Here is a 17,722-nt window from a genome sequence, read left to right as displayed (position 1 = left end):
ACACAGAGATATTCAATTTATTAGCACATTCTTAAGATTGAGAAGATGGAACCAGAAAATGTGTAGTATTTTTGCTTGAAAAATAACATGAATCAATTAATCTGTTGTCAAAATGCTTGATTATTGGCTTACTGTTTCAGCTTTACACTCATGTTGTTAATACCTATTCATTATCTATTTGTTCTTCCATCCTCCTAGACATGTTGGTCTTCCTTAAACGCAGCATCTGTGCAGGCATCTACAATCAAGTCAGACGTGCCAATTTCTAAATGTTTTACTGCACATGTGTGTCACCGTGTGCATCTTCAGCTTCATATAAAAACAGGCCAAATGGGAGTGTGTGTGTTGCCATGTTGGCTGATGCAGGATATGAGAGAAAGGGAGGAGGAGGTAAAGTTGGTAGCTGATGAGAGGGGAGTCAGCAGGGCTTGACAGATGATGGGGGACCCCGAAGGAGACGCACGTTGACGCCTCCCCCCTACGTCCCCATTGTTGGAAGGAGAAAGTGGGTTTAAACATGACCTGAGGGTCACACACACACACACACATGCACACACACTCAGTTTCTGCCACTCTGCAGAGCATCTGTCAGCCCGCCTGCTGACATGAAGACCTTTCGGGTCATTGGGCCTTTTTAATGCAGACGCGCACACACACACACACACACACACACACACACACACACGCACACACACACAAAGACCCTCCCCATAAACGCGTGCCGTAAATTTATCACTGACACAGACACTGCTCATTACGCAAGCACATCCCGTCGACACATATAAACCCACACAGCAAAAGTCTGCCGAACAACTAATCGAAGGATTTTTCTTTTCTAACACAAAAGCTTCAGTTTAACATGCAAGTTCATCTCCTGAGTAAGCATTTAATGGAAGGTGCTGGAGATTTGCTAACCATCAATATGAAACAAACTTCAGTAGAAACCTTACTTAAAGGCTTTGTTCACCCAAAAATGATAATTCAAATCATTATCTACCAACCCTTTTGCTGATGGATGGTCGGGTGAAGTTTTGTAGTCAACTAAACCTTTCTGGAGCGTAGTAGACAGGAACTTGTTTTAAAATGTAAAGGAACAACCGAAAAACCATAAAATTGCTCCTTATTACATTTAAACTGTCAAGATCTGTTTAAAGTTAGCCAAACTTTACATTAAAGATTGACTGACTGATCATGAACATGTATATTAGTCTGCTAGTTTTGGTCTTAAATGACATATGCATTTACATGGAACATGACTAACCTGGTTATCAATAGCATCACCCACAGCATCTGATCATCTGCCTGCAGGAATTTCTTTATTCCATAAAATCTCAGCCAATCATTTCTAAACTGAGTCAGTAACCTAAATAGTTGAAGAAGACCAGTTTGTTTCCTGCCTGTCTGAACACTTGTCTGGATACATTCTCTTGTCACAGGAAATGGAAATACTCAACACAGACTCCCTAAGTTTGAGTGTGAAAACATTATTACATGATTGATCATCAGATGATTTGTTTTACACACATGGCAGAGAATGTTCAGAAACCTGGAGACGGTTTACATGCATCAGTGGCCCGGTTTCTTTCAGCGTACTCCAGCTAGCATAAGGTTTCTACATTCATCATCTGGCAAAAGTAACCATTTCTTCTCGTCCTTCTCTTACTCTTCTCCATTCAGCTAAACTTCACTGGTTGGTCGGCCAAGGTTTTGTCTCATTCGTGCTGAGTGCTGGACTGTTTCACACCCTGTCAGCCAGACTAGACCGAGCCCGACAACACATCAGCTGACACCTTCAAAACATTGGCTAAGAGGAGATTTCACTTACACTACGAAGCTGCCCACATAAACACAAGGTTGGGTTACTTTTGGTGTCCGAGCAACTCCAGATGAGCAGCTGGGGTGTTGTGATAGCTAACTTTGTATCGTAAATCCTCTTTTTGAAAGTAAATCTAGCAGAACCTGGCATGTTACACTCTGTACACTCTATCTTTGATCTCAAAATTCATCAATCTCACCTTGACTGAATCCAACAGGTCTTTTGGGAAAAAACGCCTTAAGCCAACATCTTTCCTGGAAAGAGAGACAGAGAGATACAGAAGCGTGTTTATTATGCACTAATTACACAGAGGAATGCTAATTGACAAGCACTTTCAACTTTATCTGATGTCAGCAGACCGTTTTTTTCTTTCGTCCTCGGAGAAATTACCAACAACAGCTACAGACAGATACATTTAGGCAGACTGGCAAGAAAACTGAAAACAGAAACAGAAAGCCATGACTAAGTGCTGACTAGAGAGCACTACTCATCTTTTCCTAAGAGACGAGACCGAAGGAAAACAGAGAGAGTGATAGAGAGAGGCAGAGGAGGAGTACAAAGACGGAGACCACAGAGACAAAGAAAGATGTGCAGGGCTAAAACAGGAAGCTAGCTAATGACTCAAACTCCTCTGGAGAAAAAGTACAGGGGGAGAAGGAGGGAACGAGTGGAGGGGGTGTAAGTAAAGGCTTACGTCATACTAACTCTCCAACATAGGTCAAGTAACAGTCTCTCATCATCATTATTATTATATCATTATTAGAGTGTTTGGTGCACAAAACGTTTTGGATTGTAATGTCTGCCTTGACAAAACTAAAAACACTGTCCTTTATAATTTCCCCGGGAGCTTTCCATGATCATGTCACCCATAAAACCGTCCCCTCTCGCTCGAAATCAACGCTATATTCATCACAGAAGTGCGAACAGATTCGGCAAATAAAGGACTGTGAAAGATGACACACCAGGCCGACCTCAAAGAACGAGCACAGAGCAACAAAGGCCCGCTGATTACACGCTCTGCAGTAGCTCACAAACCACAAGGACTACAGCCAACTGCAGCCAGCTGATCTCCAACACGCACATATGTTCTGTTAATAAGAGGAACTAAGCAGGCAATGGTTTGTCCTCCTAAACCCAACAACAGATTGTATTAAAAAAAAATTAAGTTTCCAGTAAAAAAAAAACATGTAATTGGGTTTTTCAAGCTTTTTTTTTTAAGCTTAACAAACTGTTTTCTCGACCAGCAAGTCAAAATGGTCGGTGGCCAGACAACAGTATGAATGGGCGGTGATCCACCAGACGCTCAACAGGAGCCTCGATAAACCAACTGTCAGCTCGATGCATCAGAGCCCCGACAGCACCTTCCCTTTCCCTCTCTCGTTGGTTTAGAAATATGCATGACACAACATCTTTTTTTTCCAGCAAACAGAGGGGCAGCGAGCGAGAGATGGATAAAGAAAGAAAGAAAGGAAGAACTCTGACGAAAATAGAGTTTGAGAGCGAAGAGAAGAGAGACGGACAGACAGACGGAAAGGGACGGAGAGGATGAAGAGGAGAGACAAAGAGACATCAGTGGAGAGACAGAGGGCATTCTTCTCAGTTAATTGGAGAGCTCGTTAGGCAGACGGACAGAGAGAAAGACTTCACTGGAAGAGGGCGGCTCATTAGAATCAGACAGCATTAGAGCCAAGTCTCGTTACGGTCAGTGTTTGTTCATGTTATCCATCAACATCCATATACGCAGACAGATCAGCTGATCCCACATAAATCTACAAAGATGAACGAGTATTAAACAAAGAGCAGGTGATCTGGAGACCGACTAAACACAGACTGCAAAAAAATTAAACAACAGTATCGATTTTTAAATGATCCCAGACGTTTGCTCCCAAACTCCAACTCAAATTCTTTCAACTGTTTTCCACCTAATCAGATTCGGGGAACTGCAACAGGAGTTCTGAACCAAAAACTGAGATATTTGATTGTTTTTCTGTTGTTTCTTCTGGGTTATAAAAAACATTTCCAGGCAGAGGAAGGACGTAGGGTACCAGAAATGTTGTGAGCTGGACTGAAAGTAAAGAAAATTCATGAAGAAAATACTTACTCCAGTAGTTCATAGTTGGATTTCTTGTCCAGGGCGTTTCCTCTCATCTCTTTGAAGAACCTCCTAGAATTGAAACCAGAGAGAGAACAAGGTCAGATTCATTCACTGCAGACACACACACACGTTAAAGGGACCACTTACACTTATAGATTTGTTTCTCTGGTCCAAATCAGTACTTGTCAACGTGGGCTAAGACCACCTCCTGTCAAGGGTCTTGGTCCGGTTGTTTAGGTCAGCACAAGGGTGCGATTACTGTGTTCCCACCTCCCCAAATGAATCACTCCAAAGAGGAAAATTACCACAGTCCAATTTAACCACACTTAAAAACGTAGCTGTGAGAACAACCTTGATGTTAGCGATGCAGGTATTTCTGGCGCAACTTTGTCTACTACCACGGTGAACACAGTGGAAAAAAAAACCTGAAGAGGTCTGAACTAATAATCCAACTATGCCCAGACAATTTCAATAAACAAAACCATATCCAAAAGTGACCAGCGTAACTGAAGGGCAAACTTAAAGGGTCTCACACAAAAAACAGCTAAACGAGGAAAAGAATATGACTGTAACTGTAGACTATATATAGAATATATGAGTTTGTGATTATTTTGAAAGGAAGCAAAACTTAAATCTCAAAATGGGGACAAACTTTTTGATGTAAAAAGAATTTGTCATCGAACATTAAGAATTCTAGTGGTTTGCAATGTTGACAAAGTCCTGAAAGAGAGCCACTGCAGTGTGAAAGCTTCCTACCTGATTTCTAGACATCCCAGTTTGAGAGCTATGTCTTGTTCCACCTGATCTCCGGTCTCTGTCATGTAGTCATTCTTCACCTGGAGGACACAAGTACCCAGCACAAAAATGGTAAATGGCATTATCCAAAAGGCTCCGCGAGTTACCGCTCGATTCACCCACACACACTCGTTCACTGATGGCAGCTACTGGCCTGCCCATTGGGAGCAACTTGGTGTTCGGTGTCTTGCCCTAAGACACTTCAACATGTAGACAGGTGGTGGGAATCAAACCACCGAGCCTGTGATCAGAGGAAGACCCGCTCTACATCCTGAGCCAACAGCCGCCTCGTCAAACTATGCTTATGAAAACATTTATCTCTGCAAATTAAAAATGGCATGCCATCTATTTCACACACGGATACACACACAGCACTTCTGACCTACATTATCAAAACACACACACACACACACACATTCGCCATATGCCTTGGTGCTGGCACGCTGCTGGCAGAATACAAAATATGTTTTTGAGTCTGGGTCCCTCTTGAGTATTTGTGCATGATTCATGTGTGTACCTGGTGGTAGAAGTAGTTGAGCGTAGGTTTGTCTTCTGTAAACTGTTGCACGAAGCCCTTTGGAAGATACCGGATCCTCAACTCATACCTACAGAGGACCAGAGATAAAGCAGTAAGAGAGTGAGCGTGTTATGCAACAATACATTTATAGCAAAAACGAGTCCCAACCTTCATATTGTACAACAGCTTGCAGCTTTTATATCCACTGGAAAAAAAAACATTGGAATAAAGTGATATGTTTGAGTTGTCATCTATGTAGTAAAAATCAAGAGGAGAGGAAAGAAAAGGACACGAATAAAAGGAGCTCGGTGGGGTGAAGATGGCTCGAGAAAGCAACAGAAGGATGCGAGGAAATAATTGATATGCAAGAGCAAGACCGATTGTAAGATGAGTGGAGGAGAGACAGACAGAGAGAGTTTTTGACTTAGCCAGACAAAGCAGACATCTGGTTCTCTCTCTCTCTCTATGTCCTCAGTGCAAAAGGTCTCCACCTCACAATAGCATTATTCAGACTGCCACAGTAAACGTAATATATACCAGGGCATTAACATCCAAACTGCCAGACCAACACAACCACACAGTGGCACACACACATGGCCTCACATCGCCACACAGCAGACGGGTTGCAGTTTTACGTGGCTTTGTTTGCAATAAATCACTCCCGCTACTTTTGGCGTACGATACGGCAGACTGCTGAAGCTAGCTGTTTGAGGAGACAGTGACATCAACTGATTTAAATGGCCAAATAAGTCACTTTTGATGTTAGGAAACTAGTTTTAAAGTGCAAAGTGAATGATCTGCACACACCTTCCACAGAATAGTTAGTTTCAAAAATGTGTCTTGATAGCTCTACGACTCTGCTCCTGCGTTGTTACACCTCGAGTCAAACAAGGTTTCACTCTCAAATAATTTCTATGAGGAAGAGGATGAGGCGTGCTGCAGTCTGAATCAACTTTGTCTCCACCAGTTTGAGAGAAAAGGAAATATCCATTGTTCGAATCCTCATTTGTTCAACTACATGACAAAATAATACAAGGAGAGGAGGGACTGCTTGGCTGATGCGAAGCTTTATAGTTTACAACTTTGTGGACTGCTGTTGTTTGCCCATTGGCCACACTAATGCCTTTATGGTCACAGCCCTTCCCACGCTGCTTCCTGTCCACCTTAGCAAATCAAATCACTGAAAAACAGCAGCTCTGCGTCGGACATTTCACATGGAAAAACAACAACTACTTGTACAACAACAAGTAGAAATTGTCTGAAAACAATTGTGTATATATATACAAACTCTGCCCCTCTCACCTCCACTCCTCGTTCAGTCGTGCCTGTTCATATTTTTCTCTGACGTGGGAAACGCCCATATCTGGATGGAGCCAGTGCACCTGGTCTCTCGATAGGCCGTTGCTGAGACGCAGACCAAAACAAGACGTCCAGCGCACTTTGTGGATGTCCAGAATCTTCTGGATGATTCCCTAGACACAAAAAAGTCAACATTTTTATTGTGATACACTTTTTTTTTTTTAAACACATGTCAGTTTTTTTAGACTGTGCACCAGTATTATTAAAGGGTAAGATATAAAGTCTGCAGATATTACTTTTATTATTTATGTGTTGGGCAAAATAGGGAGAAATAAGCACTGAACAATTCCCCCTTAATCTACAGCAGTAGTGTCCTAGCTGTAGTGGCCCAACACATGCACACATGTGCAGAAGTGTGATGATTGCTAAATAAATCAAAGATGCCCTGTTGTCAAAAACAGCTTGCCAGTTTTTAAAGAAGTCACTCTGCCATACCTCAATGTGCCAATTCTGCCAGTGTTTATGTCTGGCATTTTGCAGCGGTGCAGTGAGGGCAAGAGTCTATCCATGCGCGCGTGTGTGTGTGTAGGTGACTTGAAGCAATTTAACGTGACATTCCCACCCAAACAAGCTGACAGCCGTCATACACACACACACGCACGATAATGCTCACAGCACCATGTGTGTTGCCATGTAAAATGCTAGGGGCCCTGACCTAGATACTAAAGGAGAGAGTGATGAACAAGGAGGAGAGCGAAGGAGGAGGAGGAGACGATATAAGCAGTGACATATCCTGTATGACCACTAAAGTTTAAGTAGTAAAGTAGTTTCTGCATCATGGGAGTGGATCTAAAAGCATACTGCCAAATAAACCTACAATGGTACACACACACACACACACACACAGAGACAGAGAGACAGACAGAGACAGAGAGAGAGATGCCCTGAGGTTGTGTATTTTGCTAGCTTAATATTCTTTTTTTAATCAGAGCAGACAGCCATGGCCCTGAGATGAGGACAAGCAGCTAACATCCACCTTTTGAATTTACTGGTGGGGGTAAACTATAGGAACATATACAAAAATGGCAGTGTCATGAACTCCAAATATCCAAATATTACTACTGTAAGAGTAATAATATTCAGTTTTTCGTGGGGATGTGCTATATTTCCCTGGTTGACAACAATTTATTTAGTCACAACACATTCAGCGCATGGTGTCTCCTCTTACCCTGACATCAGTTGCATCTCCGTATCTGATATTGGAGGACCAGCAGCTGCTTTCAGTGTTGGTCTCAAAGTGATGGAAGACTTTCAGAACCCTGTCCACCGAGCCGGCCATGGTTCGGTCTGACCCCCCCGCGCTCAGCCGTGACTTGGCGCCTCCCAGGAGGGCATGGTTCAGGTTGGGGTCCAGGTAGGCCGTCGCCATGTTTTTCCCTGCTGACACTGCTGCTGCTAGGTGTCTGTCATATTCTGGGAATGAGGGAAGAGGGCAAATTAGACATCAGTGAAATGAGAAAGAAAAAAGAAAAAGAAAAAATGACTTGATCCCTATTATGACAGAATTTCTTTTCAATTTAATATAAAACAAACAAAAAGATGACCACCATCACTTGAGAAGGTGAGACAACATCTTTAAAAGGGTAGTAACAAACTTTTATCATCCCTATCACAGATTTATCTGCCACAATGGGCTAGTTTACAACTACATAAAACAGAGGTAAAAACAGTAAATCAGCACATTCAAGAAACTGAAATCTGAGAATGTTTGGTGTTTTTGCTGGAAAAAAAACACTTAAATTAATCATCGATGAACATAACAGTTTCTGATTCATTTTTTTTTAAGTCAGTTAACTCATTAAACTCCATTATACTCCAATACTCTCCATGTTGCTTGTTTTGTTAAACCAATGCTCTAGAACCGTGATAGGAATGATGACCGTTTGTAACTGCCCAAAGATATTAAATTCCCTATCATTTCAGACAAAGAAAGGTACCAACTGTTTATCATTTCTGCTTTAAAAAAATGTGTAAACAAGTTATTCGTAGTAATAAAAGTTAACAATTATTGATTAAAATCGTCTAATTGTTTCACCTCTAATCTGTAAAATCTAACAACGGACCGATGCTACAGGATTTCCCCTTCTATAGCAGACTGCTGCACGTGTGATGTTGAGGACTTGGGTCCTGCTTTCATCTTACTTGGAATTAACCTTGTACGGTCTGTGATATGACGCTCTTCGGCACAATCAAAAAACAAGATGAAAAACAGGCAACAATGAGACACCAGAGGGCGAATTAGGTGTAGTCCGGGTCAAGGCTCACTGTGTAGGCACCTGTGTGTCTTTAACACAAAGAAGACAATGCACCTCGGGCTGACGTTCTTCCTGAATAAGAAGTCACGACATTGACACACTTCCTGGAATTTCATGGCAACTTGATCGAGGAATGTCTGACAAAAGCTGCCTCCTCTATGTCTGTGTGGAAGATGTGTTTTTTATATATACACGTGTGTGTGTGTGTGTGTGTGTGTGTGTGTGTGTGTGTGTGTGTGTGTGTGTGTGTGTGTTGTTATCATGATACTATGTGGAAAAAAGATACTAGGATGTCTTTCACTCTCTCTTTTCCTCCCTTCTCTTCCATTAAAGGGGAATTTGATATGTTCTAGCAGGTAATTACACCTGAGAGAGACGGAGAGAGAGCGGATGCACACACACACACACACACACACACACAAAACTCAGAGGAGAGATTAAAGCTGTTGAGGGATATATCACAGTAAGATAAAAACGTACTCCCATGTTACCTTGCCAGTTTTCAAACAGTAATGACTCTTATATCGACGAATCACTCAACAATTAACCTCTCTGCCTCTCTTTCTCAATCACACACACACACACACACACACACTTCTGGAGAGCAATGGTAGCTTTGGCTGCACACCAACTCAGTTCCCATGGAGTCAGATGTCACACTGTGGAGGGGCTTCATGCTACTTGTTTCTGTGTGTGTGTGTGTGTGTGTGTGTGCACAAAAAGCAATTTCATTCATACCTCTGTCCCAACACATGGGGAAGGGGCTACAGCCGCTCATCTCCATGGAAACACATGTCTGTCCCTCCCTGTGTCTGCCTGCGCCAAGGACAGATAGACAGCTAGCCGTCTCGCAACCACGCATCACACACACACACACGCGCGCACGCACACGCACACGCACTCGTTTGCAGAAGTCACATAAACACACACACACCAAGGTCCTGACACTGGTGCAAGGACGCTAAGGCACACGCAACACACTAAGTCTCTGAGGCAGAAATCTTTGTCTCCAACTTTTGTCGACAGCTTCGTTAAGCCAACAGTTACTTCCAGAAGGGTGACAGCGGTAATCCTCAAAAAGGCCAATTTTCTGGTCCGTTGATCCTTTGTTTACAGTGTGAAGACGCCACAGAAAACACATCAACAGCGAAGATGCAAAAAAAGCCCATCCTTTTTAGAGTTTTCTCCCTTGTTAAGTCCTTTCTTCATAATCTTTTCCTGTTCTCCACAAGTCACGAAGAGATCCCCAGAGAAGCAAAGTTAGTTTTGCCTTCTTTTCACTTCTCAACGGCCTCTCTCCGCTGACAACACACTGTTTGTTTTTTGCCCAATTTCTGCCCCATGCCTGCACTCCATAGTTACACAGTTGCCGTGGAAGAGCCAAGCGACCGTCGCTCAGGAGAGGATTTGCACTCAGAAGAGTCCCAGTGAAAGCAAAAAAGTTCACAGCCAAAATCCAACATTTACAGTGCTGATCCAGTGGAGGTTCAGTCAGTTAGCGGTCACAGGGAAGGAGAGACAATTACTGTGTTCAGTGCTACATAAACAGAAAGTTTTCTTCTTCTCTTGGAGAATAAAGAAAGTGAGAGAAAAGAGTGAGCCAGAAAAACAAAGGAAACAGAGACATAGAGAGAGAGAGAGAGAACCAGAGAGAGAAGTGCAGTGATTGTTTCGCGATGAATGAGAGGAAAAAGAGGACAGAGCGGCACAAAGTGAAAGAAAGTTGAGTGGGGAATGAGAGAGATCAAGAGAGTAAGAGAGGGCTGCAGGAGAAGCAGGAGGAGCTACAAACTATTAATATGCTAATCTGGCCAGTCTCTTGTGTTCAATGAAGAAGAAAAAAAAACCCTCCCACTTCTGTTTATGAAGCTGACCTCAGAGCAGCCTTTAAGTTGTACCAGATAATGCTACCAAATGGAACGGAAAGAAAGAGAAAAGGAGAGAAAAAAACCTTTATTTAACCACTCAAAGATACTACAAAACACTGTTTTGCGTTTTTAATTACTGATCAGAAGCACAAAACCATTTTAGATCTCTATCATTTCCAACTGTATAGAGCTATGACAATTAGTCTATAAATCCATTTGTCAAATAAAGAAAATTAATTGCCAACTATTTTGATAATCATTTGATCGTTTCAGTGATTTTTCAAGAAAAACAAGATTCAAACATTTGCTGGTTCAAGCTTCTAAAATGTATGAATTTGCCGCTTTCCTTTGTTATTTCTGATAGTAAATGAAGAGTCTTCTGGTTTTGGACAGTTGGTTGGACCAAAAAAAAAAAAGCAATCTGAAGCCAACATTTGGGGCTTTTTTACGAATGTAAATTCAAGTTATTGAGTTACAACACTTTTTCGACCAGATGATTAATCGATTAGAGGTTTGAGGCACACAAGTGTGCGAGGGGTTGAAAAGCCTTTAATATCTCATAGCTATTGAATCCTAACAACAGCAAGTACATGCAAGTACATAATCAAGGTACTTGCCTTGATTAAGGCCTCACTGGTTGAAATGAGTAGGCATGTTTTTACTGTTGACTCAATAACCACAGGATATTAAAGGCTTTTAACTCATTATCCTCTTCAGTGCCTGAGACTTCTTCAACAATTCTGAACAAGTAGGATCCCGAAACGAAACAGCTGCAGGGGAAGATTACATTCAGATCAGCTTAATCGATAATGAAATTAATCATTAGCGCCACCCCTAGTACATGCACTCCTCCGAAAGCCAATTTAAAACTAAATATTTCTATACTGTCCACTATTTCAACAAGATTAAATGCCACCATCCCCTGAATGCTTTTTGGTTGCCCAAAAATGGCCAACTTATCCAGCCCAGACAGGGAAGCTAGTAGAACAAGCACATGTTTCTTTCTAACCAAACATCAAAAATATACAAAACAAATCAAATTTAAACAAACAATCTCCCCAACCCGAACACAATGAGAAGAGCATTTTTGCCCACGCAGACATTGCCCAGACCGTGCCCAGGATGTTAACTAGCAGCTGTTTGTAGCGTGCCAACCAATCCATTTCAAAACCTCAAGGTCTCAATCAATCACACTTCATCATGAACATTCAAAGTCACTCAGCCTGTACTTTGAGGGTCAAACACTCTCGATCTTTCAGAGTGCTGAGTGCAGCAAGGGTTCTGCCCTGTGGAGGCTCATCTCCAAGGTAACCTGCCGACGGTATCCTGCAAACGAGTGGCACCTATCTCTGTGAGTGTCACTGCTGACCAGATGCCAGCCTCCATTAATCAAATGGGCATTTATATGGCCGAACACAACCTCGAACTGAAGAACTGAACAGACCACTGAACACAAACACAAATGCACCGTAAAGTCACAGATACTTGAAATCTTAATGGTACCGCGTATGTGCGTGTGTGTGTGGGTGCACATGTGGGTTTCCTATAATTTGTGCTCTAATTCAGGCATAGGCCATTGTTATGAAAATCTGGTGGGAGCAGGGGGTTTTAGGAGTGTGTGTGTGTGTGTGTGTGTGTGTGTGTGTGTGTGTGTGTGTGTGTACTATTGAAAGCCTTTTGTCAGTGGGCCGGATGTTGCCATGAATGGGAAGCGCTCTTTTGGGACTGTGCCAGAGTCTCTCCTTCTCTCTCGCTGTTTGTGTGTTTGCGTGTGTGTGTGTGTGTGTGTGTTCATGAACACATAATTACTTTAGCAGGGGGTAAACAACACCCACTATCTGCTAAATGCAAAATTCAAAGATGCAGATAAAGCTCAGAACTGTGCTAGCTACTTTGATGTATCCTTGCTTCTGTTTAATCAGTGAACAATCAGTGTGTTCACATCCAAGCCTTCAGGTTCAATGATTATTTGAATTACAAATATGTTTTACTTCATAAAAGACAAACAGCCCTTTTCCTGTGTATAATCTACATCCTACTTTTTGTTCCTGTAAAGCTGAATCCCACTGACATTTGTAGTCACAGCCTATTCACTAGAGCTGCAATGATAATCGGATGAATCGATTAGGTCTTTGTTTATCAGTCCTGGTCCTGTCCTGCATGTTCTAGATGTTTTCCCTGATTTCAATTATCAGCTCGTCATCAAACTCTGCTGAGGCCTGATAACTACCAATCCATTTGAATCCGGTGTGTTCGGGCAGAGAAACATCTAAAACATGCAGGACGGGGGGCCCCCAGGATCAGGTTTGAAAAGCACCAAGTTAGGTAATCTAGAGAAATTTGCCAAGGATTTTGGTAATCAATTAATAGTTAAGGTTAAACAAATTTTCCTTAACACTTCTTGAAAGTAAGGATTTGCTGCTTGTCTTTGATATTAACAGTAAATGAAGAGTCTTTGGGTTTTGAACGGTTGGTTGGACAAAAGAAGCAATCTGAAGATGTCCCTTTAAGCTCTGGGAAATTGCGACAACCATAAAATAATAGCTGTTCAAAGTGATAGGTGTTTAGTTGCGGATATGCTTTTAATTTATGTGGCGACATTCTAAATAGTATTCCAACTACAGCATCATCAGGTTTCAGGTCAAAAGATTGATGGAAATTGCTGGACACTAGCAACTTAATTCATCTGATATAACTGGCCAGCAAGGCTTTATTTCAGGGCATGGTGCCATGATACATAAATATGCTCTGCTGCTTATTCTATCTCAGTGATTCAAAGGAAACAAAAACACCCTCAGGTTGCTGGATGCTAAGCTTAGTCTCCAAGGAACACATAGTGTTTCTGGTGTCTACAGTGTGATGATTACAATTAGTCACACACTCCAACTAGAGCAATATTCACGCTCTCCCTCACCCCGTCTGTACTAATAACTCCAACACGCTCACACACAGATAAATAACCCCACTCCGTATGTTTTCTCTCCCGTTGAATTGTCTCACAGAAACCCAAGTGAGATTCACATAAATATGTAAAATGAGTCTCTCTTCTCATTGGAGCCAACACAGCTTATTAGCACTCTGAGTTCCTGAGAAAAACAATTTGGTTGTTTGCAAAGTCATTCAGTACCACAAGGGTTTTAATAGTTTGGATAGACTACATGATTACAGACAAGCTTTGTCTATATGCAGCTGAACCGCTGTTGTGAAATCATAATCCGGGGTGAAAAAAAATCAAAAACGTGAGGTGCATTTTGGGGCGAATTCATAGAACATAATGCTGCTGAAGACAGACAACAGAGCAGCGACATACAGGGAGAGAATCAGAAAGGCGAGGCAAGTCAGTGTCTGTGCATCAAGGTCAAACACTACGTAGGAAAGCTTTTAGAGCATTCCTGACAAAGATAGTTGATATGCAATTCTCATTCTCACGTTGTCAAATACTCACGACAATGTGGCTGAAAGCTCCAGAATCATAAAAAGATAGTGTTTCATGAGATAAGACCGTTTTGTCAAAGAATCCCCAATGTCATGAATGGAGGTTTGCACTAATACTCCTCATCTTTTCCTTATTAGAGACCCCTTTATTGTGACCTGAGCTGCTACAAACTGTGTAAGAGAGAGTGAAGCAGCTGAAGCATCATTAGCGCCGCAGAGGGTTCAGCTCACTCACCTGTGTAGTAGGCAATCCTGGAAATATCTGAAAGACAAGCATAAAAAAGACAGAGTTAGTGGGTTTGTCTGATGAAAAAATCTCACAAAACTTTAGTAAGTCCCTGAGCAGGTGTTCACAGTTCAGTTAATGAGTGTGAATTGGTGTGCCTGCCGCACAATATTTGTCAAACCCAATAGCTTCAATCAATATCCTGTCGGCTTTTCAACAGGATACTGACTGATTTTTTTTTAGAATCAATATCCCATTGTTGCATAATTTAGCACCCAACGCAGATATGTTAAATCTTCACTGGTCAAAAGAGCTGACTGGGAAATGTCACGTCAGTCAACCTTTTTGTCTTTGTTTGGTGGGTAAACGGTAACGTGACATGTGGCTGTAGTCTTGAAGATTGCAGAGTTGACATGCTTCTAGTTTTTGAACACAACTATAAACTATATAAAATCCATTGTGTCGAGGCTGGCTTATAGTGAGTCTTACTCTATTATTGAGTGGCTAAGTACACTAAACTGCATCGATACTACAGCTCCCAAAGCCCCACAGGAAGCCCAGGAGAAGCTTTTTAAAAAACTTGACACCCAGTTAGAGCAGTGATATGACTGTGTGCTGGAGGAAGGTCAGGAGGACAAGTGCCTGAGTACTTTAAACACCCTGATGCACGCACACACACACACACACACACACACACATACACACACAGGGGGTTGAAGTGACAGCAGGGGTCGTCAACAAAAATGATGTAATGGTAAGAAGAAAACCCACAAACCAAGAGGAAATACCAGTAAGGTGACTCATGGTGTGTGTATTATTGACAAAAACCCTTTGTAATACTAAACCAGGACCCTACAGTTAGTGTGTGTGTGTGTGTGTGTGTGTGTGTGTGTGTGTGTGTGTGTGTGTGTGTGTGTGTGTGTGTGTGTGTGTGTGTGTGTGCGCGCACGTCTGCGCGTGTTAGTGGTGGTGGTAACAAGGTTAAAATTAGACATAGTAAATTTCATAACTTCCCTCCTTTAATATTTAGGCAATAAATTGTAAATGTTTAAATTGATCCACCTCAATCCACTGCAAGCAGAATAGCAGCAGAAAAGTTTTTTTTATGACAAGCTCAAGTCATTATGTTAAATGCTGCAATGATTGAATAAGATATATTTAGGCCAACAGTTTCCTCTCATCTCATTTTGCCACAGATCATCCAGTCGATGATTAAGCCACAAACAACAATTATAATAAACGACTAAACCATATCCTGCTGCTCCAGTCTCAAAGTGTTGATACAGACATTTACGGCAGAATGATTTGAACCCTACACACACCATGTGTCCTGCGGATGCTCACTCTGATGAGCCACTTGTCTTTCACTGTCTCCTTTGTGAGAGTTCAGCGTAAGTTAAGTGCTATGTAGTGGGGCATCAGCAGCCACACTGGCGTTTTGAAAGTCTAGACTAAAAACCAGAGGAGACTGTGGCCTTTTCATGTCTGAGAAACAAGATTAGACAGCACCTAAAGAGCTGGAAAAAAAACCAAATCGCTGTCTTTGGATAAATAATTAGTTAAAACACTTTTCATAGAGCTCTTTCATATGTGGAACTTTTCCTGATTCATGTCGTGCAATTTATTGAGTTAAATTGTTAGCAGTGCCGTGTTGAAAAGTGTAGCTTGCAAATAGCTTGCCATGTGATTTTTTTTTCTCTAGAGGAGAGCTAGCATGGTGCTAATTACATACCAGCCTTTTTCACAGCCTCCATTGCACATATATCAAAGAGGGTTCTGGGACACATGAGCACACACTTGCATGCAGACTGGCAGGCGGCCCAAAACACCTGCTCCTCAAGCTGTCCGCGGGAATCAGACACACGGTAGAGGAGTGGAGCAGGGACTCATATCTACTGTTGTCAAGTAAATGTTGCCAAACGGACAACCGCTCTTCGGTCTGGAAGGTAAGTTGGTCGCTCAAAGCCAACTGTTTTCCAAGTGAGAGATTGTGAAACATACAGGCTATGTGGAGGAGTGAAAGCAAAATAAATAGAAGAGTTCAGGCAGACTTATGCCAAAAAACACAAGCACCCGCCCTCTGAGTTACAGCTCTGCTGGCTGAAAAAAAATGATTTTAAGTCGATACAACCCGATTTTATTTACATGTTGCTGCTCGCCTTCACACTTCTGTCATGAGCCTGCGTTAGTAAGGCTAAGCATGTTGGTACCAAAAACAAACAGAAAACACACCTTTACAGAAAGATATATCTATACAGACACACACACACACACACACACACACACACACACACACACACACACAATGTGGGCAGTCTCCATGTCTGCAAGCTGTGTGTGCATAATTGCGCGCTAACCACAGTTTCTCTGCTAACAGTAATTAGACAGAACAATCAAGACAGAGTCTGCCAGGCAATGATGTCTGAACTACTGGTCTCAGATTCACCTTTTTTTGAGGAAGGTCAAAGAGTAAGACAGCTTTCTTTGCGAGGGTAAGTGATGAAAACAAATTCAATACCAAGTCGTCTTACTGAGTTAACTGAGTTTAAAGTAAATATTTGTTTTGCATTTAACATAATGATATTCAAAACAAGAGAAGAAAAAGTTTCCTGTTCAGTTGAAGAGCAAATTCCCATCATCAGAATGAAATAACTGGTATAATCTGAGCAGAATATTGTGTTTAACATTACAACCAGACGTTTTTTATCAATTTTTTTTTTTTCGTGTTTAGCTTCCACTAAAAATCATTGTTTTTGTATGTCCAGACTTTAGACATTTTGTTTCTCTAAAATGATATGTGCATGTAAACAGAAAGACTGAAGCAGCAGAAGACTACCAACAACAGCTGTTGTGTAGGCAGATGGAAGTAAAAGTTACAGAAGTTTAACAAAATTGTGTGCAGCAGCTCGACACAACAGCCACAGATCAGACTGGATGAGGAGGAGCAGAGGCAGATGTTCTTCTTCCCATAAAAAAATAAAACACGTAAGAATCAAATGAATTAACCTGATGAGAGCAGTCAGCTGTTCTGCATCGCTGCTCTGTGTCTAACGGTTAAACTTCAAGCTGAGCAGGCGCACGCGTGTGTATGAGTGTGTGTGTGTGTCTCTGGACAATAGGGGGTGTTACTGGAGCGTGCAGCCTTACGATGCAACAACATAACCCCTCAGGCCCCAATCACACCTGCCAGCCACACTACAATAATGCATACAATCACACACTTGCAATGTGTTTGTCCTTGAAAACATATTCAGCAGGGAAAGGTTTTTAGCACAGGTTTGACTTTGAAAGTGACACATAATGTGTTTTCACATTAAAGGACAAAGACAAAGAGGACAAGCTTGCGATTTCAGCGC

At 41.9% G+C, this 17,722-nt stretch overlaps 1 protein-coding gene across 15 annotated transcripts in view; it reads right to left on the bottom strand.

Annotated features, from left to right (window-relative positions):
- Window positions 1–17,722, bottom strand: part of ptk2aa (protein tyrosine kinase 2aa) — a 61,903-nt gene that overhangs the window by 30,183 nt on the left and 13,998 nt on the right. For 11 of the 15 annotated variants that reach the window (XM_030411891.1, XM_030411881.1, XM_030411882.1 and 8 more), the window contains exons 1-7: window positions 9,576–10,584; window positions 7,751–7,995; window positions 6,526–6,695; window positions 5,224–5,311; window positions 4,668–4,747; window positions 3,918–3,980; window positions 2,016–2,070 (exon numbers count right to left, since the gene is read on the bottom strand). In XM_030411891.1, the coding sequence (XP_030267751.1) occupies window positions 2,016–2,070; window positions 3,918–3,980; window positions 4,668–4,747; window positions 5,224–5,311; window positions 6,526–6,695; window positions 7,751–7,995; window positions 9,576–9,699 (825 nt within the window). In that variant the 5' untranslated portion in view covers window positions 9,700–10,584. Of the gene's footprint in view, window positions 1–2,015; window positions 2,071–3,917; window positions 3,981–4,667; window positions 4,748–5,223; window positions 5,312–6,525; window positions 6,696–7,750; window positions 7,996–9,575; window positions 10,585–14,375; window positions 14,403–17,722 lie in introns of those variants that run through there. The other 4 variants (XM_030411890.1, XM_030411889.1, XM_030411895.1 and 1 more) reach the window with 2 other exon arrangements.

This window comes from Sparus aurata, chromosome 3 (assembly GCF_900880675.1).
Source record: "Sparus aurata chromosome 3, fSpaAur1.1, whole genome shotgun sequence".
Taxonomy (NCBI): domain Eukaryota; kingdom Metazoa; phylum Chordata; class Actinopteri; order Spariformes; family Sparidae; genus Sparus; species Sparus aurata.
This window is presented reverse-complemented; position numbering and strand designations above follow the sequence as displayed.